General features: G+C 37.9%; 1 protein-coding gene across 5 annotated transcripts; it reads right to left on the minus strand.

Moving 5' to 3' along the window:
* On the minus strand, positions 1-24,057 carry LOC116252806 (villin-4-like). 5 transcript variants are annotated; one of them, XM_031627350.2, is made up of 24 exons: positions 23,101-24,057; positions 22,668-22,752; positions 21,491-21,612; positions 20,343-20,442; positions 18,495-18,563; positions 18,167-18,403; positions 17,890-18,067; positions 17,657-17,789; positions 17,387-17,549; positions 17,146-17,293; positions 16,940-17,040; positions 16,660-16,815; positions 8,774-8,842; positions 8,620-8,688; positions 8,387-8,524; positions 6,619-6,747; positions 6,124-6,271; positions 5,974-5,984; positions 5,698-5,838; positions 5,413-5,538; positions 5,215-5,280; positions 880-1,201; positions 580-794; positions 1-503 (listed from the first exon to the last, which is right to left on the minus strand). In XM_031627350.2, the coding sequence occupies exons 3-24, from the start codon at positions 21,544-21,546 to the stop codon at positions 390-392; spliced, it is 2,889 nt and encodes a 962-aa protein (XP_031483210.1). In that variant the 5' UTR covers positions 21,547-21,612; positions 22,668-22,752; positions 23,101-24,057; the 3' UTR covers positions 1-389. The 5 variants fall into 5 exon arrangements, 4 of the variants coding, with proteins under 4 accessions (XP_031483210.1, XP_031483209.1, XP_031483208.1 ...); XM_031627349.2 differs by having other exon boundaries at positions 22,668-22,756; XR_004172297.2 differs by lacking the exons at positions 22,668-22,752; positions 23,101-24,057 and adding an exon at positions 22,819-23,052 and having other exon boundaries at positions 580-715.
* Between the last annotated feature and the right edge of the window lie 361 nt (positions 24,058-24,418).

A 24,418-nucleotide genomic window follows, 5' to 3' on the forward strand; every position in this document is an offset into this window, starting at 1 on the left:
TCAGGTAAGATGCTTTTATTAGTCACAAAAAACAATGGCCACCAAATATTACACTCCTTTACATAGTTCTTTAAAATACACAATACAACCTATAATTCTTTGACACATCCTTTTTGTCTTGTGAAACAATTGGCAAACAAATAATTTAAAAAAAAAAATCTCAAAAAAGAAATTCTCCAAAAGACAATAAAGCAGAAAAGACAAAAAATTGGATATTGAACAAAAAAAAAAAAACCATACAAGGGTAGAAACCTGACGATTTGCAAAGAAAATGCTTGTCCTGGAGGAGAAACAGCTAAAAAAATACTGCATCTGCCTTCACATGATTACTTATCTGCAGAAGGAGCACCTTACACCTACAAGCCACTGTATGTTGAGCAAATCAGATATCAGAATAGGTGAAGAGCCATTTTATGCTTATTCTGCCTCCACTTAGGCAATTTATAAAATGCTTCCTTTGTCATGCCAAACTTCTCCCTGAATTCTTCAGCAGACAAGTAGGTCTGCACACAATATAAAAGATGGATAAGTGACAGCACATAGAATAACCTTATAGTCATGCAATCTGGAGAGAGCTACCTCTCTTTTTGTCACATCAATATCTGTGACAGGATGTGATGATGATACTTTTAGGCGCTCATAAGGGTAAACAGGAAGCCCTTCTTCATCTTCTACCCCTTCTTTAACATCTTCCTGTATGGTGAAAGCTTCAATTCTGCTAGTCATTGAATTAGAGTTATCTTTGTGATTGACCTCCAGTGAAGCAGCTTTTGGTATTGTCACTTGACAAGCAGCTATAGGAAGATATTACAAATTCAAGAAAAAAATTGGCCTTAGAATCTTTATCACAGTATTCATCTGTAAAAAAGAGATGTATACCTTTAAAAGATCGAGTGATAAGATTTTCCTTTTTTGATTCAAAAGAAGCAGTAAGAGCAGAAATTGCAGCTGATCTGGTGGGCGGCAACTTCATAGACTCTGACATCACTGATTTAGGATACAGCTTTCTCTCAACAGGAGGTGGAGTTGAAAGGTTCCTGGCATTTGGATTCTCAAAAGCAGCAGCTAGTGCGTTGAACGCAGGAGATCTACCTCTGACACGAACCCTCTCTGGACTGAAGGACACACTTCTTGAACGCTGAGATTTGTCTGGAGCACTAGATCTTCCTCCATATGATACTGGCAGTCGCCTTTTGGGCTTCTGGTTATAATATGACGCCCATTGTGCATCAAATTAAAATTTTATCAGATGGAATTAAGACAATAAGACAGAAAGCACTCCAAAAAATAGTTCAAGCAATGAACATCTATGTCACCTGAGTGCATCTGTTAGGCACCCGCACGCATGTCGCATCTAGTCCCCCACACACGTCAATGCAACGTGCGTGCTGGTGCCGGTGCAGATTCGCCTCGGATGCGGCACCAATGCGACCACAGGCAAGTCCAATGCGGTCAGCCGCATGTGTTGAAATTTGTCTATTTTTCGACGCACACCTGACTCGAGTCAAACGCGAGTCAGTGTGGTCAGCATGTGCCGAAGACAATTTTGTCCGTTCTTTTTTTAACTTAAGTTTTAAATTTCATTTTTAAAGCTCACATGTGTAGGGTTTAACCCTTGCAAGCATGAGCTTGGAACTTCACCCACCTCTCTCGACCTCCTTCTTGACTTCCGACTTGATTTTTCTAGCGAGCATCTCATTTTTCTAGTGGCCCTCCCTCCTTCATCGCCTGGCGACTCAGCGTTAGACGACGACTGGCAAGTGCGGCGGTGATCATTGAATTGACAACAACAATGGTGATTTTCAACCTTCATTCTCTATTTTCCAAATCTTTCGTTTTTTTCTCTTACAAACGTTTTCATGCTTAATATCTTGTTTATTTCATTTTTTCATGTGTTGGCCTATTTCCTACTGATTTGCCCCAATTTGTGCACGTTGTTCCTAGTTTTTCACTTTTTCATTGTTGCTTCTTGTTTTTTGTTAAGATATTTTATCTTCTTTTTGCTTCCTTATTTCGTTCAGTTGTTATAATGTTACTTGTTAATCTATTTCAGCATTGCTGTTCTGTCCAACCCATGGCTTTTCTGTTGAGGAATGTTGTTCTTAGTTATATATTAGTTATTAGCTTTTTGTTTGTGCTTGTAGGAGTTTTATCTAGAAGCGTGCAATACATTGCCATATCATTAGTTATTACCGAATGCTGTTTTGTATATTATCTATCCGCCATGCCCTTCTGAATGAAAGAAGAAAGGAGGAGGAGAGAAACCGAAGTCAGGGACGCCTGCCATATTATCAGTTATTACCAAACAGTGTTTTTAAGTATTATCTAGCAGCTGTGCAATCTTAGGCTGCATTTTGATTTTTGAGTATTGAAAATCCACTTATGATTATATTTAATAATTAGTTAAACTTACAACTTATAATGTTGTCACTTATTTTTATGATTATATTTATTGGTTAGTTATATAACTTATAACGTTGTCAATTTTGAAATTTGAAGGCCAAGGCAAAAGGATGGCTGATAAAGGAAAAGGGAAGGCTGTTGCTTCAGAATCTCCAACAATAGAACTAGGATTGTCTTCATCTAATGTGAATGATACTTCAGATGCACCATCAAGTACAAAGTTTGGTTCACATCTAAGTGCAGTTTTTGTAAGTGAGATTCAACCATTATGAAAAGGAATTGAAGTGGTCACAAAAGACGCAAGCACTGGTAGCAAAAATGTACGTTTTGTGTGTGCATATTGTATGGGTTCATTTGTTGACTTATACATGGGTGAAGGCACATCTTGTGAAAAATTGGGATGTGGAATTCAAGCATGTCAAAAAATTTTGTGTGCCAACATAGAGAGTTCAAGAAGTTACAAGATTGTGCCGATGCAATTCACAGAAAGAAATTGACTGCTACTACTAGTGAAAGATCTACTTCCATGTCTCTTAATGGCATTGATAAGAAAAGAAATTCATGTGACAATACTTTAGAGGCATGTTTTAAGTCATATGGAAGGGAAGAATTAGATAAATCGGCTGGTAAGTTTTTCTATTCTAGCTGCATTCCTCTTAATGTAGCTAGAAATCCCTCTTGAAAGAAGTTTGTGCTTGCAGTTGCAAACAGCAAATTGGTTGGGTATCTGCCTCTAGGCTCAGAAAGATTGCACACATCAATTCTTATGGATGAGAAAAATGAAGTCGAACAAATTTTAGCTAATACAATGTTCAAATGGAATACAACCAAGGTATCCATTGTCTTTGATGGGTGGACGCATTCACTAATTAATTTTATTGCTATTGCATGTAATGAACTAGTATTTTTAAAGACAGTTGATGCATCTGGAGAGTATAAAGATGCTTATTTGAAAGGGGTATTCCTAGAAGTCATCAAAGAGGTTGGCCCAAATAAGATCGTCACAAATATTGTTGCTGTTTGCAAGAGTGCGGAATTAAGTTTGAGGAATAACTTTCCTTACATATTTTGGACTCCATGTGTTACACATACCCTAAATTTGGCATTGAAGGACATATGCACTCCACCAAATGAAGAAAAAGATCATCAAGGATATGAACTATTTTCATGGATTGAAGATTTAGAAAGAGATGCAAAACATATCCAGAATTTCATCGTTAATCATCAACATGCATGGTCTCTTTTTAGTAGTTTTTCAGATTTGAAATTACTGAAAGTTGCTGAGACAAGATTTGCTTCCATCATTATCATGTTGAAAATGCTTTTGCTAGTAAGCCTGCATTAGTTCTTATGGTGGCTCACAATAGTTAGAGCTTCTATCATACTGAGGATGAGGCTAATGCTCAAATGATTGAAAACATTATTGTGAAGGATACATGGTGGACTAAATTGACATATATTTTGCAGTTTATAAAGAAAATTTGGTGCATGCTAAAGGAAGTAGATAAGGATCAACTTATGCTTGATAAGGTTTATGAGATGTGGGATAACATGATTGAGCATATCCGGGGTCTGTAGTTTTTAAGCATGAAAATATGGGATAAAAGTAATACTTCCCTGCACTGTATGGCTCATTCTTTGAATCCTAAATATTATAGTAGAAAATGGCTGTAAGGAGCTCCTGGACATGTCCCTCTAAATCAAAATCATGAGATATCAAAAAATAGAATATCATGTATAGAGAGACTTTACCCATATCCTTCCATTAAAAAACAAACTAATTAGAAATATTCAAAGTTCATGAAGGAAGATTTGATTATAAAGATGTAGAGTTAGCAAAAGAAGATGAAAATCTAAGTCCTTTTGATTGGTGGTCGACATATGGGTCGAAAATGCCAACACTCCAAAAATTAGCAATGAAATTACTAAGCTGATCTATTATAACATCAAGTTGTTGAAAGAAATTGGAGTACATACTCTCACATATATAATATCAAAAGGAACAGACTTACTAGCAAGCATGTAGAAGACTTAGTTGATGTGCACTCCAATTTGCATCTACTTTTAAAGAAGAACAAATAATATGAGGGGGTATTGTACATTTGATTTGTTATTTCTTTAATCTTTACGGTATTTACTTATGTAGTTATTTTGTTCATCCAAATTTTTATTTTTATCTTTCAATGCAGTTGTGGATCATCTCCATATTGAGATGTGGACGCAAAAGAATTTGACTTTGATGAAAAGCGCAACTTGCACATGGCTAATATGGAGTTAATTTATCATGTAATTCCTGCAAATGATGTTGATTTCAATGAAGATGGAGCATGATCAAGACGTTGACAATGAAGCACGATGAAGACATGACATTCTTTTTTTAGTTGTTGAACATATCCTTAAAGATTCAAGTTTTGGACCTTTTGGTATATTACTGTTATTCTGTCAATAAAGACAATGATGGAATGAAACCATCCTTGTGAGTAGTCTAATGACTAATGATTAATCCTTGATTCCTACCCATTATTTTTGTTCATTGTTATTTAGTTTTGGTTAACATTATATATATATCTATATATATATATATATATATATATCCACTCCCGCACCGAAACTTTTTTGGGATTTGCCACATCCCGCACCTGCATCCGCACCATGCACTTAGGTGACATAGATGCACATTTCTAAAAAAAAACGCAAATCAAAAGACAGCAGCACGCCACAAGGGTTGCAAGCATTGAATTTGTACACGCATAAACCTGGACAGTGATAGACAGCTAGCTAAAGCAAAACATAAAAGGTGGGGAAACTTACATCTAGAGGTGGTGTGACTCCATTCTTCAAAATAGCCAGCTTCCTCTGGAATGAATTTCCAAGCATCTGCATGCATCCAGAACCACATGTTCAGCAGCTTATCACTTATGACAAAGGCTTACGAGCATGTTAAATGGACAGACATGATTTTATACAATAACTATAATAAAATTGAGTGACAAAAACTCATCCACTTACCAATGATTTTGCAGAATCCCATGTGAAGAAGCGTGTGAAAAAGGATGGTTCATTGCCTTCAGCAATAACAAATACCGGAGTCTCAGGAGATAATTTTTCCAGTAGAAAGTCATGTTTCACAAATTTCTGTCAAAAGGAGAAAAGGGGTTATTCTAAAAGCTTGATTAAACTTTGCAGCAGAAAAACTTTTGCATAGCTTTCTGGTGGAAAAAATCAAGTTGGACAATTTTCTCAAAATTAGATTTTCCTCGCAATACATACAAAGGCTCAAGTAAGCACAGCTACCTCTCCTATACTTAACGCCTGCATTTTGATCTTCGAATCCACTTGCTGACCAACCCAAATAAAGATGCTAGCATGAGAGTCCAAAATGAGAAAATCTTCTGTCATCAAATCGTCTTGGCTAAAATTATATATCTCAGTAACCTGTATCAGAAATTGTACTATTACCAATACAAGTAATATTCACTTAAACTGGGAAAGACAGCCAATTTTTTACAACAACTGGTTTTTGCATGTACCAATTGGAACAGAAGATGCCAAGGAATTTTTCTTACCAACCTTTAAATTTCCTGCATCACGTGGAGCATGTAACATCATCAATGGCTCCATCACAAAATCAGAAGCATCAGTTCCCACTATGATAGATAAAGCCCAAAACTACTAGTGAATTAAAATTATAAGATGCCCATGGACAAGCCAGAATTTGACCTTTGGAGAAATGGCAACAGAATAGGTGAGGATCACTTTCAACATCTTTTGCTATCTTCTGGATGGAGTGCTCACTTTTTCCTCCAAGCAAGCTCCAAAACTGTTCAGACTCAGATCCTTCTTTCTGCGCCTTGGGTTGAATGTTTGGCTGTAGAAGATTTTCAACAATAATTACCATTTCTTGGCACAAATCACTACAAGGATACATCTATTCATGAAGACCATTTTAACATTATTAGAGTATTTAAACAATTTTTCTTTTACTATATAAGCAAGTTCTGCAACTCCAAAAAGCATTTTGAATTGGTTGAAAAAGCAAATGTAGAAGGAAAAGAATTAAAGAAATCTCATACTTGACAAAGATACTACTAGGATAGTTCTTTGCCACTGACCACTGCTTATGTCATTAAAAGTTGTTTTTAAAGAAATTCATGAAGATGACAAGTGTCATTGCTTAAGGAAACAGTAGTGTGGAGTCTATGGACACGAGAAAACCTTAATTACATCCAGCAGCCTCTCTACTAGCTCCTGGTCCTCTGTTGTGGTAAGGCTTCCAGACCACGTAAAGACTGTAGATCCAGAATGTAATATGTAACAATACGAGGAGTTCAGAGATGAAGCCGCCTAAAATAATTGAGAAGCATAATGGATCAGCTTAATAATGAAATTAATGCAGAAAATGATCATCTCATCAACACATTTGTCAAGCCCCATAAATGCAATCCATAACTCATTAACAAAAGCAACAAAGAACCTCAAGCTTAAAGTGGTCAAGATTTCCTGCAAAATTTTCTGAAATGAATTCTTGCATGATGCAGCATGAAAATGGAGTTCTCTGGAAACAAAGAGATTTGGCTATTCCAGCTTCATATAATGCCGGTTGGCCATGAAGGGTTTGCACATTAACCTTCCCTTTCAGAAGCAGCAATTTCAGTAGAGAAATTTGAGAATTTTGCACCATTTCGAGATAAGCATAGCTAAGGACAAGTTCAGTCATTTACATCAAGAACCTCCAGACTAACATAAGAGCAACAGAGCCATCATTGCGCACATGCTAACATTCTCAGTGACCTCTACGTGGTTCATGCAGCTTGTGTTAGAAATTAAGGCCCAGACATCATGTAAGTATACATATATATATTTTTCATATGTACTATCATACATTTAATTTCATGTATGATTTGTATATATAAATATATATATATATGTATGCATAGGTGTTTATGTAGCTTATTTTATGTACCCTTTTTATTTCTTTTTCCCTTTTTCTGTTTTTACCTTTTTTTATTGTAAAAGGGGAACTAGCTGTTGGACCAGCTTCCAACGGCTAGATTTCTAGCCGTTGGAGCTGGCCCAACAGCCAACTCCTCCCTTCTTTCCTCCTTTCTTTGCTCTATAAATAAGGGACTGCTGTCCTTGGTTAAGGCTTTTAGGCCTCTCTTGTGTATTCTTCTCTTGAGATTAATATATTTGGTATCTTCTCCTCAAGTTTGAGGTTTGGCTTTGTATTATCTATTGAAGTTGTTGGGATCTTCAAGAGTGTATCTCTTGAAGCATTTGCATTCTCAAGATCGGGCCTGATTTACAGCTTGATACCCTGAACTTTTGCAGCAAAGAGGATTGAGAGAGTGGGTAAGGCAGTTAAGGTTGGACTTTGAACTAGGCTGTCAACCTGATACATGATAAACCAAACTAGACCGTTGCTCTGATGAGTTGATTTGCTTGTCTAGGCTAGGTCACCTTCTCTAGACAAGTTGAGAAAATACAATATAAGGAAGTAAACCTAAAACCTGAGAGACAAATTCACTTGCAAAAGTAATAGTGCATGCAAAAAAGATGCACTGTGTCCATGATCACCCACATCATTCTTGTGCACTAGATCATTTAACTATGACTTCCATTTGATGATTAGAGCAATTAGTAGTTAAACATTTTGCTGACTAAATTGACAAAAGAAATAGATGAAACATATGTCACATAGGTGTGGGATGCGAGTGCGGAAGTGGGTGCCGAAGCGGCACATCCACAAAAATTTAGATGTGGTGGTGTGGCAAAACTAATTATTATTATTATAATATATATATATATATATATATATATATATTAAGAAATTAAGAGTATACACTCTAGTCTATACACTCTACATATACACTATATGGATTAAAAGCCACGGCAAAATATTGAAGCACGTAAAGACTGCCACTCTTTATGGAATAAATGGACAATGGAATCTAATGGAAAACTAAAAAAAGGAACAAGGTACCGTTTCAACTTGAATTGCTTGCATATTTTCTGGTCCAGAGCCCTGCACTCTGAAAAGAGCAACCCCACCTTCTGAGTATGTGTCATCAACAGTACAGGTTTCAGATACATATTTTTTGTATCCTGAACTCATCCCACCCTATGCCAACAAATTTGGTTCAGTTTAGGATGCATAAAGCACATGATGAAGAAGCAGCCAGATAGCTGATATTGCAGATCAGAAGCTCAACAGACCTTAAATACAACAAAACTTTGAAGAATTGAGAAGAACTGGATGGGCTCCCTCCCTTCAAAAATTTTAGCCTGTGAAGGAACAATCAAGAAAAGCATCAACATTGGATGGACAGTCTAGAAAAAAGCATTTAACATGCAGGTTATAGTAGATCACCTGAACAGCTTGCCCCTTCAATACCTCTGCCATCTTGTTCATCATGGAGATTGCAGCCTTCTGCTCCTCCTGTACTCAAATAAACTTTTGATGTTCTCAATTGTTGCACATACCCAATTCTACTAAATGATTTTGGCTAAAGACGGGTCTTCATAGAACATTATCTGGCCATCTGTAAGGTACTTCATTGAAGATAGACAAATTCTTTAAGATCATGAGTGAAACTGATTTCTATAGTTGTAATACCCTGAAACTTTAGTCATGCATCTAAGATCGTGAGGAATTTCAGTGGACTTATAAGGGAGTTGGCCAAGTGATAGATTGTCCATGTTCTTAGATTTTTTGGTGTAAGAGCTGGATCGCCAAACCAGGAGCCCAACCCCAGTGTGGGAATAGACCAAGTTGTTACAGTTAGTATCAAAGCCGATTAAACACCTAGACCTAGGGTCTCACACACACAAACACCTGTGCACCGAAAGATTAGTCATGTATCTAATATTATGAAAAAACGTGGGAAACTTATAAGAAAGTTGGCTAAGTGATATATTGTCCTGATTCCTAGCCTTTTAGGGCCGAAAAAAAAGCAATTAGAGGGTGGGTTGGGATCCATCGAACCAGAAGCCTAAACTCGGTGTCGGAGTGGGCGGGATTGTTATAATGGCTGTCTCAGGTGAGGTCTTAAATGGACCATGTATTCACCATATAAATACTTGGACCTGGTGAACCCATGCTTATGGCAAGTTAACAACAAGAATTCCCTCAAACATTTAAGGGATTTGCCCTAATTAGGTATTAGGGGTGTGTGTGTTGTCTTTTTCCCCTTGCAGGTAAAGGCAGGTAGCAGCTGCTACCACATTGCATTGAGGGACCCAACACGCTCTCCAATGGAATACTTCATCAGAATCATGGTTTGCAAATAAAGTTTGTCTCCTGCGCAGGATCCACAAAATCTTGCTCCCAGCCAATTTTGTTGCCTTTCTGATAATCTATGAAGAATATATCTCTCAAATATCTATCCATGTTTACCTGTTGTCAAATGTGAAAAATTTACATCTATATGTCGAGCATTTTAGTTTCAGGAAGGTATAAAGAACTAATTTGCTCGACTAGTGTCCCTACATGCTGCTCAAGTGTAGCAGCTGCAACGAACATAGTAACTAACTCTTGTAGGCGAAATCTAGTAGTTCAGCACTCTCATTTGGAGTAAAAAATGTCATTTGCATATAAAGAATCTGATAGAAATCTGGCACCAATATGTGTAACTAAAAATTTGTATTCATGCAGGAAGTTAGAAAGAGACAATGAGACAGGAAGAGGCTGAGGAGAAGAGGTCGAGACCAGGATGGTCTAAATGGCCAATATTTATAATACTCAACAGTTAAAATTGCTGAATCCTAAGAGACTCTTCAATCGTAGAATCCTAGAATAGTTCTCATATATCACAAGGACATAGAATACCGCAACATAGTTTACAAGAATGTAGAATACAAGAACATACAATGACGTGGGACATTGTTCAACGTGCTGGATTTTGGATCCAGATGGAAGATCCGAAAATCTTATTGTTTAACACCCTCCCTCAAGCTGTGCATGGTTTTGAATCATGAATAGCTTGCTCTTCAAAAACCAGAACCGATATTTTGTCAATCCTTTAATAAATATGTCAACAGCTTGTTCATTAGTTCCAATGAAGACTGGTTCTATCTCTTTATTCTCCACCTTCTGCCTAATAAAATGCTGGTCAATCTCAATGTGTTTTTTTTTGCCATGTTGTATAGGATTGAAAGCAATGTTGATGGCGCTTTGGTTGTCACACATTAGTACCAAGATTTTAATTTTTTCTCCTATATCTTATAGCAAGTGTCGAATCCAAGTCACATATGTCGTCCCTGCAGCCATACATCTGTATTCAGCCTCTATACTTGATCATGCAACTGCTCTCTGTTTTCTACTACTCCAAGATACCCTATGATACACGGGTACGGCTACGAGGGTGGAGTACTCGTCCGGTACCGGTACGACACTGGTACGGGTACGGGTACGAGCTTGGATACGTACCGAAGGTCGTATCCGTCCATTTTTTGGATACGGTCAAATTTGACTGAGTCTAAATCTGTCTGTTTTTATGTTTAAAATTATTTGATTTTAACTTTTAAAACCATTTTAACGTTAGAAAAAAAGAAACGAAACCCTTAAAACATTCGTTCCTCTATTCTTACCTGTCACCGAGCGACGGCAGCGGCGACTGGCGACGACTTCCGGCGAGTGTGCAGCGGCAGCGGCGACTGGCGACGACTTCCGGCGAGTGTGCAGCGGCAGCGGCGACTGGCGACGGAAGCGGCGACGGCAACGGCGACAGCAGACGGTAGGAGGCGACTGTCACGGTATTTTTTTTTCCTTTTTTCATTTTTCTTTTCATTTTCATCGGCTCCACCCTGCCTTCACCGCCGGTGATGACCTCCCAATTGCCGTCGACGTCGCGGTTGAGTTGGCCGGTGACGGGGGGGGAAGAAGGCAAGGGCCTCGGAGACGACTGGGCCGCCCCTACCGCTGCTGTGGTTGTTGCTTATTCCTGCTAAGCGTCGTGGCTGTTGCTCCTTCACGGGGAGAGGATGGTTGTAGTAGAAGATGAGGCGGAGGGAGTAAAGCCCCATCATGTGGTCAATGACGGAGAGAGGGTACACCTTTCCCTGCCGGCATTTTAAACTATTCCTAATGTTGAATGGTGGCCGGATATTTCTGCTGTGCCCTGTCGAGCAGACAACCCTTTGAATTTATGACGTTTGCTTAATAAATTGTAATTGGATTAGAGGTTTTCTTTCTTGCATTCATTTAATACATGGTCGTTCCTGGTTGCCAATTTATTTTAAAACAAGTTTCATAAGGGTGTGTTGTGCTCCATAACCTTCTCAGATCCCAGACCAATTCAAGATCCCTTCTATATGAAACTTACAATGTAAATAAATAAACATCAGATTTTATCACTCTGTGAAAAAAGATGGTTTCAGATTTTGAGTTTATAGCTAAAACTTCATATTTGAGATTAGATGAAAAAGGGGATTCTCACCTTAAATCCATGAATTTGTTATATCAGAATATGTTGTTCTGTTTGTAACTTTTGATATATATATATATGTGAAATATGTTATTCTTTTTGAAATTTTTTGACATATATATGTACATATGCATGGGTGTGTACGGCCGTATCCCTGTACCCAAGTTTTTTTAAAATGGTTTGTACCCGTACCAGCACCGGCACCCGTACCCGTACCCGTACCTATGTGACATAGAAGATACCAAATTTTTGCCTATAAAGATGCAAAAACCAGAGATAGATCTTCTTTCGTCTGGGTCTCCAGCCTAATCAGCGTCAGTATACGTGATTAGTTCATGACCAGCAACTTCATTCTCACTTCTACAATACACTAATCCATCTCCAACGGTTTCCTTGAGATACCTTAGTATTCTTTTAACTGCATTCACATGTGTGTCTCTAGGCGCATGCATAAATTGAGACACTTGATTTACTGCATAAGTAATATCAGGTCTGGTAAATGTTAAATATTGCAAAACACCAACAATACTGTGATATTTGGTGGGGTTTTCATATGTTTCCCCCTCATTTATACTCATCCTTTGGTTCAAAATACTAGGTGTTTTAGCAGGCTTACAATTTGTCATGCATGATCTATCCAATAGGTCAAGAGTATATTTCTGTTGTGTCAAGGTAAGACGATCTCCTTGCATATCAATTTCAACCCCAAGGAAATGTCACAAGCTTCCAAGATCTTTCATCTTACAGTTTCTCATTAGCAGACCCTTTATCTCATCAAAATGTTTCTCTAAACTCCCTGTAATGATGATGTCATCAACATATATAAGGAGGAGGGTAGTAACATTTTCCTTCTTGAAAATAAAAAAGGAATGGTCGAGAGGACTATTTCGAAATTCATATTCCTTAATTTTGTTTGAAAAACTGTCAAACCATGACCGTGATGCTTGCTTATGTCCATTCAGGGATTTTTTCAGTTTGCAAACCCATTCGTTAGAGTCTTTTTCAATAAAACCAGGAGGTTGCTCCATGAAAACTTCTTCCTTCAAGTCACTATGAAGGATAGCATTTTTAACATCTAATTGATTTAGCTTACATCTATATTTAACAACAAGGGATATAATCACGCAAATGGTTTCCATTTTGATTACGGGACTGAACGTCTCATCATAATCATGCCCAAACTATTGTGTAAATCCTTTTGCTACAAACCTTGCTTTGTGTCTTTCTATGCTGCCATTAGGTTTGTATTTGATTTTGTATACCCAGTTGGAGCCCACTATGTTCTTTCCATGTGGCTTTGGAACGATCTCCTATGTTCCACATTCATGCAAGGCATCCATTTCTTCTCTCATAGTCATTCTCTAATGATGTGATTTTGACGTTTGATCAAATAAAATATGTTCTTCCTCCATGCGAACTTTTGTCATGAATAATTGAAAATCAAGTGATAAAGAATCATAGCTAACCCACTTGCAAATAGGATGGCGAATGCGTTGAGATCTTCTAAGATGAGGCATGTTGTCTTCTTGAGTGTGAACACTTTTGTTCTTTAGTCGTCAATTGTAAATAAAACCCGAATACCGATGTGAATTGCTGCTTTGCTCTCCATTATTACTTCTGTGATCAATTGATGACTGTATTGGACCCTCTTGATTTTCACCCTGAGGCACATTAGACGACTATTGGATTCTCTCGATCTTCATCCTGAGGCACATCATTTTCTGAAATAGGATCTACATTGAATAATTGTGTACTGGTCCAGGGATCATAAGATTCAATGGTCATAGGCATTTCATTAGTACTATCAAAATTATGCTCATCAAAAGTAACATTTCTTGAAGTCTTGATACGTTCAGTTGTTGGATCATCCTTTATATTCATCAGCATATAAAACAAATCTACATTGAATAGCTTTATCTTGAAAAGTGTTCCTTAAGGCAGCATCAACGTAGACATAGCATACACAGCCAAAAACCTTCAATTTCTTATAATCAGGTTGTTTGTCTAAGAGTGTGAAATATGGAGATTTAGACATCAAGAGTGTCAGAGGCAAATGATTTATTATGTATACAGCTGTATGGAAGGCTTCAGTCCATAAGGAAGTGGACATATTAGTATCATGCATCATGCTCATGGGGCGTTCAACTATGTGTCGATGTTTGCACTCAACCACACCATTTTGTTGTGGTGTGTAAGGGCAGGAGATTTGTTTAGTTATCCATTTTTTGTGTAGAAATTCAATAAAATCATACGGCCCCCATCATCACATTGAAAATGCACCACATTGTATGAAAATTTGGTTTGAATCATAGCATAGAAGTTCCAAAATATGTGGAGTACTTCTGATTTGTGTTTCATAAAGTAAATCCAAGTGAAACGTGAGTAAGAGTCAATAAATAAGACATAATATCATGAACGAGACATGGAATCAATAGGAGCTGGCCCCCAAACCCAAACATTAAAAAAACTAGTTTCAAAAGGTTTGGAAGCCCTTTGATTTATACTATGGAAAGGTAAAACATGACTCTTACAAAGTTCACAACTTGAACATTTTTTGACACTTGAAGTAGGAGGTAAACTTGATCTTGGAATAAGACTATCTGTGACAAGTTTTTCAATAAAATGTCGACCACAATGTCCCATCCAATTATGCCATAGATCAAATTCCAAAAATTGGTTAGAGCCCCTTACTTTTGATTTGAAATGGCAAGGACTTGGAACTGGAGACGCATCATGGGAAAGAGAAAATGTCTTCAATCCTATATCAAAGGTGGATGAATCTTTGGGTAGACATCCCTTGAAGACATACATATTCCCTTGACACTCCCTTTTAGCGAACATTTTCTTCGTTTGAAGGTCTTTGACATAGACAGAAGAAGGTGTGAATTCAAGAGAAAAGTTTGTATCATCAGTGAGTTTAGAAATGGATATGATATTCCTTTTTATATTGGGAGCAAAAACAACATTAGACAGTGATAAAGAGGAAAATGACAATGGAATATGTGCATTTCCAATGTGTACTGGGATGAGATTTTCCATCACCTATTATGATGCAATTTTTACCATAATGAGGAGATAAGTTAGTTAATTTACCAGCATTTCCTGTCACATGGGTAGCTGCACCTGAATCCAAGAACCATTCTCCTTGCTCATTTTGTTTTATAGTCATCTTGGAGAGTGCAGCCATCAATAGCTGCTGCATATCTTCGGCAGTGGATTTAGAATTTTGTCCTCCTTTTTTGTAATCATGTCTAATGTCTTACCCTTTTGTTTTTATTTTGAGGATTAAACCAACATTGTGCCTTCATGTGCCCTTTCTTGTTACATTGGAAACAAATCGGTATTCTTCTTGCAGCATTTGGATGAGGCATGCCTTGGTTATTTGGTGTCGGTAGAATGCCATGACCACCATGATCAGAGTTCCCATGGTTCTGTCCAAATTTTACATTCATGGCCAACACATTTTGGGAGTTCCCTTGATTAGTTCTTTCCATGAATTTTTTTCATATTCATTTCGTGTTAGAGAAGTTTACTTTGTAACTCATTGAAGGAGGGCAAAACAGGAAGGGCTTCAAGAGCTGTAATAAAAACATGATAATCATGCCCAAGTCTACTTAAGGTTTGCTGCACCTTTTTTTTTATCAGAAATGTAATTTCCTAAGACAACTAGTTGGTCTGCTAGACAGCCCTAATACGTCCCAAATAATCCATGATAGATGTTGAACTCTTGTTCAAACTCTGAAATTCTTTCTTTAAGTACATAATTTGTGCTTCTGATATTTGGGAAAAGGTATCAGCAAGAGTTTCCCATAATTCTTCCGCAGTACAGTCATCAAAAACTAAAAGTAGCACTTGTTGAGATAAAGTAGACAGAATATATGCAACCAGACTTTGGTCGCGTCTCATCCAAACAACATGTTCAAGATTGCTGTTTTCTTAAACAGCAATGACCTCTCCTGCCTCATTTTTAATTTCCTGCATAATAGACTTTGGTCGAGCCTTTGTTGAACCATCGAGATGCCCAAAGAGGCCTTACTCCTTATAAAAGGCATGATCTGCCTTTTCCAAGTAAGATAATTTTCATGGTTGAGTTTTTCGGTAATAAGATGAGGAAGAAAATTTGAGGACATACCAGAATGCAAAAAGTTTTCCATGAAAGCAGAAAAAAGGGTATACAGGTAGAAGATGAGAGGAGAAACAGAGGACAAGATATAACAAGATGTGCCCCTTGGTAAACAAGAAGAAAGCTTGTATAAAAGGACAAGAATTACACAAGAGAAAAGTAAATAGTCAAGATAGAGACAAGATGGGAAAAGAGTTCTAACCAGATCAGACCTATTTGGACATTCCTTTAGGTAGAGACAGTGAAACCTTGCTCTGATACCATGATAGAAATCTGGCACCAATATGTGTAACTAAAAATCTGTATTCATACAGAAAGAGAGAATGAGACAGGGAGAGGCTGAGGAGAAGAGGCCGTGACCAAGATGGTCTACATGGCCCATATTTATAATACTCAACAGTTACAATTGCTGAATCCTAAGAGACTCTTCAATCGCAGAATCCCGGGAGACTTCTCACATATCACAAGGACATAGAATCCCGCAACACAGTTTGTAAGAACGTAGAATACAAGGACATAGAATGACGTGAGACATTATTCAACGTGCTGGATTTTGGATCCAGATGGAAGATCCGAAAACCTTATTGTTTAACAGAATCCACTTAAGACCATATAATTTACAAATCAAGGCTAGATAAAGCAATAAAAACTTGCTAAAATACATCAAACACAAAAATATACAAGGATGTTTTTAGAAACTTTTGCTACCTCAACACTTTGCTTCCCTAACCACGTGCCAATGAGACATTCCTCTTTATGCTCCCCAGGATATGTATACTGAAAAATATAGCAATCTCCAGAATAAAACTTCAACTGCTCATTGGGTGGAATGAGTGTCTTGCTTTGATCATTTACTCGCCAAACCTTGAAACAGCAAAAGAGTTATTTGTAGAATGAAGTGCAGCACTTATAACAATTACAAATGCACAAGGCAGCTAATGGAACATTTAATCACTACAAGACGATCAAGATTGCGGAGTAACAGTACCTGCAGATTTCCTGTACAATCAATGGATGCATGTTGCTCTTCTTTGACAGGAACGGCCTTCATTAGACCTTTGACATTAAGTCCTTGCCGTTTTAATAAAGCTGCAATGTCCATCAAGTGTAAAATATTATTTGAAAAGCAGATAAGGGAAACAACAATTAGAAGAGGAAAAAGATAAACAACAAAACAAGATGAAGGTCCATTACCAGCAACTTTGCCTCGGCCATCGTCACATACAGTCACTTCAGTGGATAATGGCCAACTATCAAATTTTAATTGAAATACCACAGTCTCAAAGCCCTCAATGACCCGAATTATGTGACCTTTCAGGCGTCCTGGACCAGCAATTACCTCCTGTATAACAAACATAATCACCAGATACAACAAAATAATGATAAATTGAAGAAATATTTTGATAAAATTAAAAAATAAAGGGATATGACTTACTTCTGCCACTGAACAAGCGGTCTTCCTTTCATCCAGAGAGGTACTTCTGCCCATCCAGACAAAAAGTTCTACCCCACAATCTAGCAGGTAACATTTCATTGTCTTTAACAGTTGTCTAGTTAAAGACTTAGCCTCTACAGGCACTGCACACCCTTTCTCTATACTAAACAGACAAATGAAGTTATTATCAGAACATGTAAATGCCTGGTGGTTGACATCAAACACTAAGAAACAAAGAACAAATAAGAATAGTGTGTCAAATATGCTTACCATAACAACTTTGGTGGCAGTGGCTCAGTACTTGCATCCTCTTCTGCGGTCGCCTTTCTTGGAAGTGGGGCAAATCCACCAAACAAACCCCAGAATTCTCCAGATTCAGGATCAGCCATCAATTTCCCATCCTCTATGTAAAAGGTATTTACATGAATCAAATGATTCTACATCATACAGAACTATATCACATAGTAATCATTAGGGCACAAAAACAAATATATCCAACTTACCTACAGGAGCTACCTCACACTTTCCATCATGATAAGTAGCTTTGAGGTATTCAACAACTTCAAGAGCCTTGGCCCTCTCCTGAATAGAAGAGGTGGAACCATTGAATTGGAAGATTTTTGATTTTGTATCCAGGATGAATACGTCTTCATGATTTAATGATGATCGAGCAAAAGGGACCTGATGAAATTAAATGTTCAGCGTTTCCTCAAGAAAATAAGAAAGAAACGAAGGTAAACAATAGATTCTCAGTATGACTACTGAGGGATGAATGCTTGCCTCTTTCACATGAACAACATGTTTTCCTTTGGAAACAAATAGACGGGTTTCATTCTTTTTCTCTTCAACATGTTTGAAACCTGAGGCCATTCCACCAGCTTGAGGTATAATACATGGCTTAAAGTAGGAGAGGAACTTTTCTGTTTCATAGCCTTGCACTTCTCTATATTGGACAGCACGACCTCCCAATGCTGCATCTAGCTCTACAGTCTTTACTGCTGCGGTGCAAGCTTCATCCTATTTATGGAGTACATAAGAAAGAAGAGGAAATGAGTGAATAGGAAATCGATGGCAAAGAAAGCAACAAGAAAGATATTTAGCAATTCACCTGGCTTGTATCTTTGCCTATCCAATAATGAATATCGTGTCGAAGGGCACCAGATTTCAAAGAAGTTGTCTGTATAAAAGAGAAATGACTTAACACAGGTACCCAGCTAAAAAGTGTTAAGATATTAAGACATCGGGTGGAAGTCTTGAAGCAAATCACATGATCAGATACCTACAACTTTCCAACGAAACAACACCAGTGGTTGCACATATACATAGACAGCAAATATTAGAATGAATTACTAATCATGAATCTACACGTACGAGGCTTGGATTGAACTCAAATGGATATAATCAGATCTGAAAATTCAGGTGCAAATGAAAAGTGCCTTAGCTGGACCTTGCCATGTCAGATCCCCTAACAAGATTTGACATTTACATATGGCTATATAGAATCTCATCACTTGTTAGATATTGGGTTAGCTCATGCCTGAGCAGGGACGTGAAGTTGCCCAAACTATTTTGAGTTCAATTAATGTTGTTATTTGTTTTTTTGGAATACAGAAACTAAAAAGGTGTGTCCAATCACAACTCCAAACATTTACATTACTAGATATCGGCGCTTCGTCCCAAAAAAAAAAAGAGATGGAGAAAGATGTATCTGCTGAAAATCCACAATAAGGGTAAAGCAGGAAAAAGAACTTAAGCCAAATGAAAGCTAGGTCACACAGGTGCAAGTGCTGGTGCAGCATTTTCAGAAAAAAAAGGTGTGGGGCACCCCGGCGGCTGAATATATATACATACACATATATATATATATATATATATATATATATCAGAAGGTGGATTTCTCCGGCCATCGGATGCAACAGCCTCTCACATACTTAGCCTAATGCAATCTGTAAGAGGCCCGGCTGGAGGATTTCACTTCAGATTGAATGGTGCAGCTTACTAATAAGCTCGTCTGATCCATCGTGATAGACAATTAAGAGAAAAACTAGGAAGAAAAGGTGATGCAGATTTTCATCACTTAGTATTAGTTCACACCTTTTTCTCCTTGTTTTCTCTCAACTGTCATTAAGATGGATCGGACAGCCCCCATGAGAGAGCTGGGTGGCTCTAGATAGCCAGAGTACACACACAATAAAACTAGCAATAAGATTGTCCACAAACAATAAAATAGCAATTAACAATTTGATTTTAATAATGATTCAAAAAAAGAAATCAAATAGTTTGCTGCCACAGACGCACGTTGACTGGGGTTTGACAGCCTTTTTGTGGAGTATGTGTTACTTAGAATAAAAGTAATTAAAGCTTGTTAATGGAAATATACATCCTTCAAGTGAAACTCCCAGAACAGCACAGTAGATAAAGACCCACTACTGAAAACAACTCTTTGGTAGGTGAAACTGAAGCAGTTATGTAAAATAGAACAGATAAATGCCAGCATCAGGAGGGGACCAAAATCTAAATCTAGGAAAAGCTTGTGAATTGTCTGCACAAGTAAATTACTTGCATTCTTGTGGCATAATGCATTGTGAGAATAAGCACCACATCAGAGTAACCCTCCTATAACTAGCGAGCTAGTGTGATTAATTACACCAGCTGTCATGCCAAGAAAACAGAGAAATGCTCATGCCCAGAGGCACGTCACGAGAACCTTTGCAGAGTAAAGCCCCAGGATGGAACTCAAACATAGGCAGTGGCATAACGTGCCCATTTAATCCGGAGAAGACAATTTTGCACCCACAAAACAAGGAAAAAAGACAAAAAACTTAGACCAGGAACTTCTTACAGATTGGAAATATGAAAGATACATGTAACTTGCAGGGATGCATTCACCTTTACAAGGAAGATACAGTACAAGATATGTTAAGCTCATGGCATCTATACAACAAGCATAACTCACCTTCAAGATGACATAAGAGTCTCCAGTAAAAAATTTTCCATGTGAAGATGCTGGGACAAGAACAGGTCGAAAATTTTCAATGCGCCAAATCTCAATACCTCTAATAAATGTTAAGGTATATGACTGATAAGGTAAAATATAATAATCAAGCAATAAACAATACTATGTCAGCTGCAAGGCCAAACTGGAAGTACAAGATTCACAGGAAAGAGGCTAGCATTCCATTGATTTGTCAGACCTCCATGGCTCCAAATTTGTGAGATGCCTCCAATAGGAAAACCTATCGACAAACATATATTCCTATAAACATGTCGTTGCACACTGAAATTTTAGAAGGCTGACTCGCGTGAGCAGAATTGCTGAGCATCTGCAATGCCTCATCATAGAAAATGTGTGTAAACAACAACTAGGAGAAAAATTAACAATGCAGGTAATAAGAATGTTGGGAATTAGTGCACAAGAGGAAATTGTAGCCTGAAGATCAAGATCATTTTGGTATATGCGAGCAGAGATTATGGATTTATTGGACATTCAACAAAAACTGAATTTGCCTTTTCAATGCTCAAAGAATTGGTGTCGTACTTTCACCTGTTCAGGAAAAAACTACAATGCATTTCTTATATCTAAAAATTGGTAAATGTGAAGATGATATATGAGCTATTATTTGCTGTGCAACAATTTCTTTATTTCCTTCTTTCCTAGCATCTGCAGCCCCATCCAAGAGATCCTTTTCCACCTCAACCCGCTTTGCAGTCTGAAAAAACACTAAATTGCTAAGACTTCGTATCTCCATGATGTATGCATTGAATAGTCAGTAAATGTCCAATCCTCAGACTCACAGACATCCTTTACAGAGGAAATATTAATCGACCAGAATTTGCTGCACAGACAAATGAACCAAGTCTTCAGCTAACTCCAAAATTTCAACAGTTGCTCGGATTCAGTTTGACCTAAATCTTACCAAGTTCAAAACTCCTGAATGAACTGCGTCTTCCAGGTACAAAACAAAGCAAGCATGTAACAAAAAGATGGCAAACCATGATCAAATGACCACTAATTTGTCAACAAAAAGACATGGCCTTGCTAGTTAAAATGTGAAGATCTCCATCAACAGCTTAGGTCAGGAAAGAATTCTCCAGTAAGGATACGCTTTCTGTCCAGCACCCTGGAAAGCAGGATCCAAATCTCTCATTGAAACTGACATAGTGGTCTTTGCCTTCAGAGATGCACTTCCACTCAATCTAGACCAGAAGGGAGAAATGGAGGCACCCTGGAATATAAAATTTACACCATGAGTGAGGTCACAGCACAACAGCTTCCAGAAGTTGAATTTTGACTAGATAAATTTGTATTAATGTTTAAGCAGCTCAATACAAGTGGCTAATGAATAGTCCTAAATTGTTGAATACTCCCAAGTACAAAGAACACCCAGCCACAAGCCAATAAAACTACTAAAGGTAAATAGCATTTATCTGCGTTATTGTCGAAGCAAAGACAAGGTTGAGATCTGAAATATAATCTGGAAGCTCTTCTCCATGGAAAGTAGTTTGGGGATGACCCTGGCATTTTCTGGATCTAGGAGTGACTGCCAAAGCCTACTCAAAAGATACACCCTACTGATTTTATGCCTTATTATCAAACACTAGCTGACCGCTCTAAAAATTTTACATGAATGTGCTTGACATAAAACATGTAAAACATGTATAAACAGCAGCCACTGCTTTCTTCCCTCAGAAGAGAGTATTGACATGCAAGCAAATATGATACAATCCATTTTCAAACATGCCCCCAATACTCAAAATCTACGGCATTTTAACAATCATGTGCTCGGTGCCACAATGGCACCGTGACCTTCGGTAAGTACAATCCCTAGTAATGAAACGTTATTTTAAGAGTCTACAAGGGCGATTTGCAGCGCTGTTTTTTTATCTTGAAGAACATAATGCAGCAGAACTAATAGATGGCACCGGCAATTCATCAATCTAAATCACCAAAATATGTCATGAAATACCCATTTTCCTATCATTTCTTGTTTTGGTGGTCGTGATCAGAATGAAAACGGCAGTTCATAAAATAATCAAAATCTAATAGACAATTAGAATGACAAATCGTGGAGTGCTGAAGAAATAGAAGTTAATACCACAAGCTAAAGAATCCTCAGTTTTTGCTTTGGATTCGACATGCATGAACAAGGAGGCCTCTTGCGCTCCCATTCATGAAACGGAGTCCGACAAAAAAAATCGTTAAAATAAAGAAAAACACCTAAAATTTTGAAAAGATTGCTAACTAATATGTAATTTAATTGATTCTCATCGAACTTCACACCTTAGCTCGGGAAATTGTTTAGCACCGTTCCAGGGTCAACAGAAAATTCAGCAGCGCGTTCATTTGAAGTAAATTAGTTTATAACCTGCCTATGACAGGAAAAAGGAAATCAAAAAGTATAACATTAAATTCACTCAGATCTGTTCATCACCTTCATGACTAAAACAGAATGGTTAGTCTCAAAGCTGAACAAAAAGGGGGCAAACGGGATCAACACATCAAACACAGGTCCCGATCAAGAATGAAAACTCTATTTGATCCCTCCTCAATCAAGGAGAGAAACGAGGACCAACAAAACCTCCCAGAACACCCAAACCCCTTATACTTCACCAGCATACGCGGTATCACCAAGAACAACCAAATTCCATCGTCCGCTACCAAATTTGGAAAAAACACCAACAAAATTTATGAAGGAAACAGAAGGGAATAGCACCTGTCGTTTCTCGTCTCAAATCGCTGACCTACCGCCACGATGTCCACACGAATCCGACGAAGCAAACTCGCCAGTGAATTCAACGATCCTTTACGCATACCCCAAAACCAAATAAATTTTAATAAGAAAAAATCGGAATAAATATTTAAATCCACCAGAATGCCCTCGATTGTCTATCTTCTATAGATAGAGAGGAGAGAGAGAGGCGTGCATGTCACTAAGCCAACCAAAGGGCCCAGGTGATGAACTGTAATGGACTGTAACAGTCCATTAAAATATCTCACTTAAAAATTAACATTCCTTCCTACCAGAAAACGAGAAAAGACGGAAAGTTATATTAGTAGTGACCGTAAAAGAAGCGAGTAAATTAAGGACGTTAGGACAAGCACCAGAAGAGGGAACAAGAGAAGAGAGAATTTTTGGCTACGGCAAGACAAGATAAATCTGAAACTCCCCAACAGACCTTCTCCATAAGAGGAAAAAAACAGCTGTTTTTTGAACAATAGACGATATGAACACTAAAGACTTCCCCGGATTTCCCGGGAATCGTTTCCCCGACACCGCCGTATAAATCTGCAAACTGGCGGAGCTATGAGATGAGGAAGCATCCAGTGTACTATACACAGTTTTACGGCGCCATGAGGCGATTCACTGCCAGTCCGTAGCGGTAGGAAGGAGGGAAAGATGAAAAAATCAACCCTTGCGAGGGCATAATTTCCTTCAATAATTTCGTTTAATTCCATCGAAAATTTGGCAGCCTTTCTCGAATTCCACGGTTTTCTCTTGTCTTCCCTTTCAACCTTTTAAAGGGCGACGTGGCCCGCCCGTTGAGAACGGCCATCGTTGGACTAAGGGCGACGGGCAGCGGAAACATTTCTAAATTTCGCGTAGTGTCGTTGGTGACAGCCCAAATGCAACCAGGTAGGGGGAAGGCGGTGGATACGCAGTTCTTTAGACGGCAGAATTAGAAGGCTTTGATGCCAGCAAATAATAAAGTAATAATACGGTGCATTTCGGAAGTCCCCTCTAAAATCATATGACGAAACGGCTAGTGTAAAATAGTTAAGAAGTTGGCATTTTGTAAACACCCTTGAAGTTAGCGAAAAATATAGCCAATACAAAAAAAAAAAAGAGCATTCTAGCAACGCCTGTCACCAAATTCCAAAATAAAAAGTAAATTCTAAATGTGTCTATAATTGCCTTTTACACCTTCCACTACTATTTCAGCGAATTTTAATTTATGAAACAACAACTTCAATTTTCCCACTCGATGAAGAATGATTCAATGTCATTTCCATTTGATACAATCATCCAATGA

Source organism: Nymphaea colorata, chromosome 4 (assembly GCF_008831285.2).
Source record: "Nymphaea colorata isolate Beijing-Zhang1983 chromosome 4, ASM883128v2, whole genome shotgun sequence".
Classification (NCBI taxonomy): Eukaryota; Viridiplantae; Streptophyta; class Magnoliopsida; order Nymphaeales; family Nymphaeaceae; genus Nymphaea; species Nymphaea colorata.

Bases quoted from the DNA above. Each gene is read 5' to 3' on its own strand.
- LOC116252806 (XM_031627347.2), bottom strand. The intron at 17,550-17,656 runs GTAAGCATATTT...TTGTCTGTTTAG, and splicing joins CTGCCACCAAAGTTGTTATG to TATAGAGAAAGGGTGTGCAG. The intron at 5,539-5,697 runs GTAGCTGTGCTT...TCCTTTTGACAG, and splicing joins AGGCGTTAAGTATAGGAGAG to AAATTTGTGAAACATGACTT.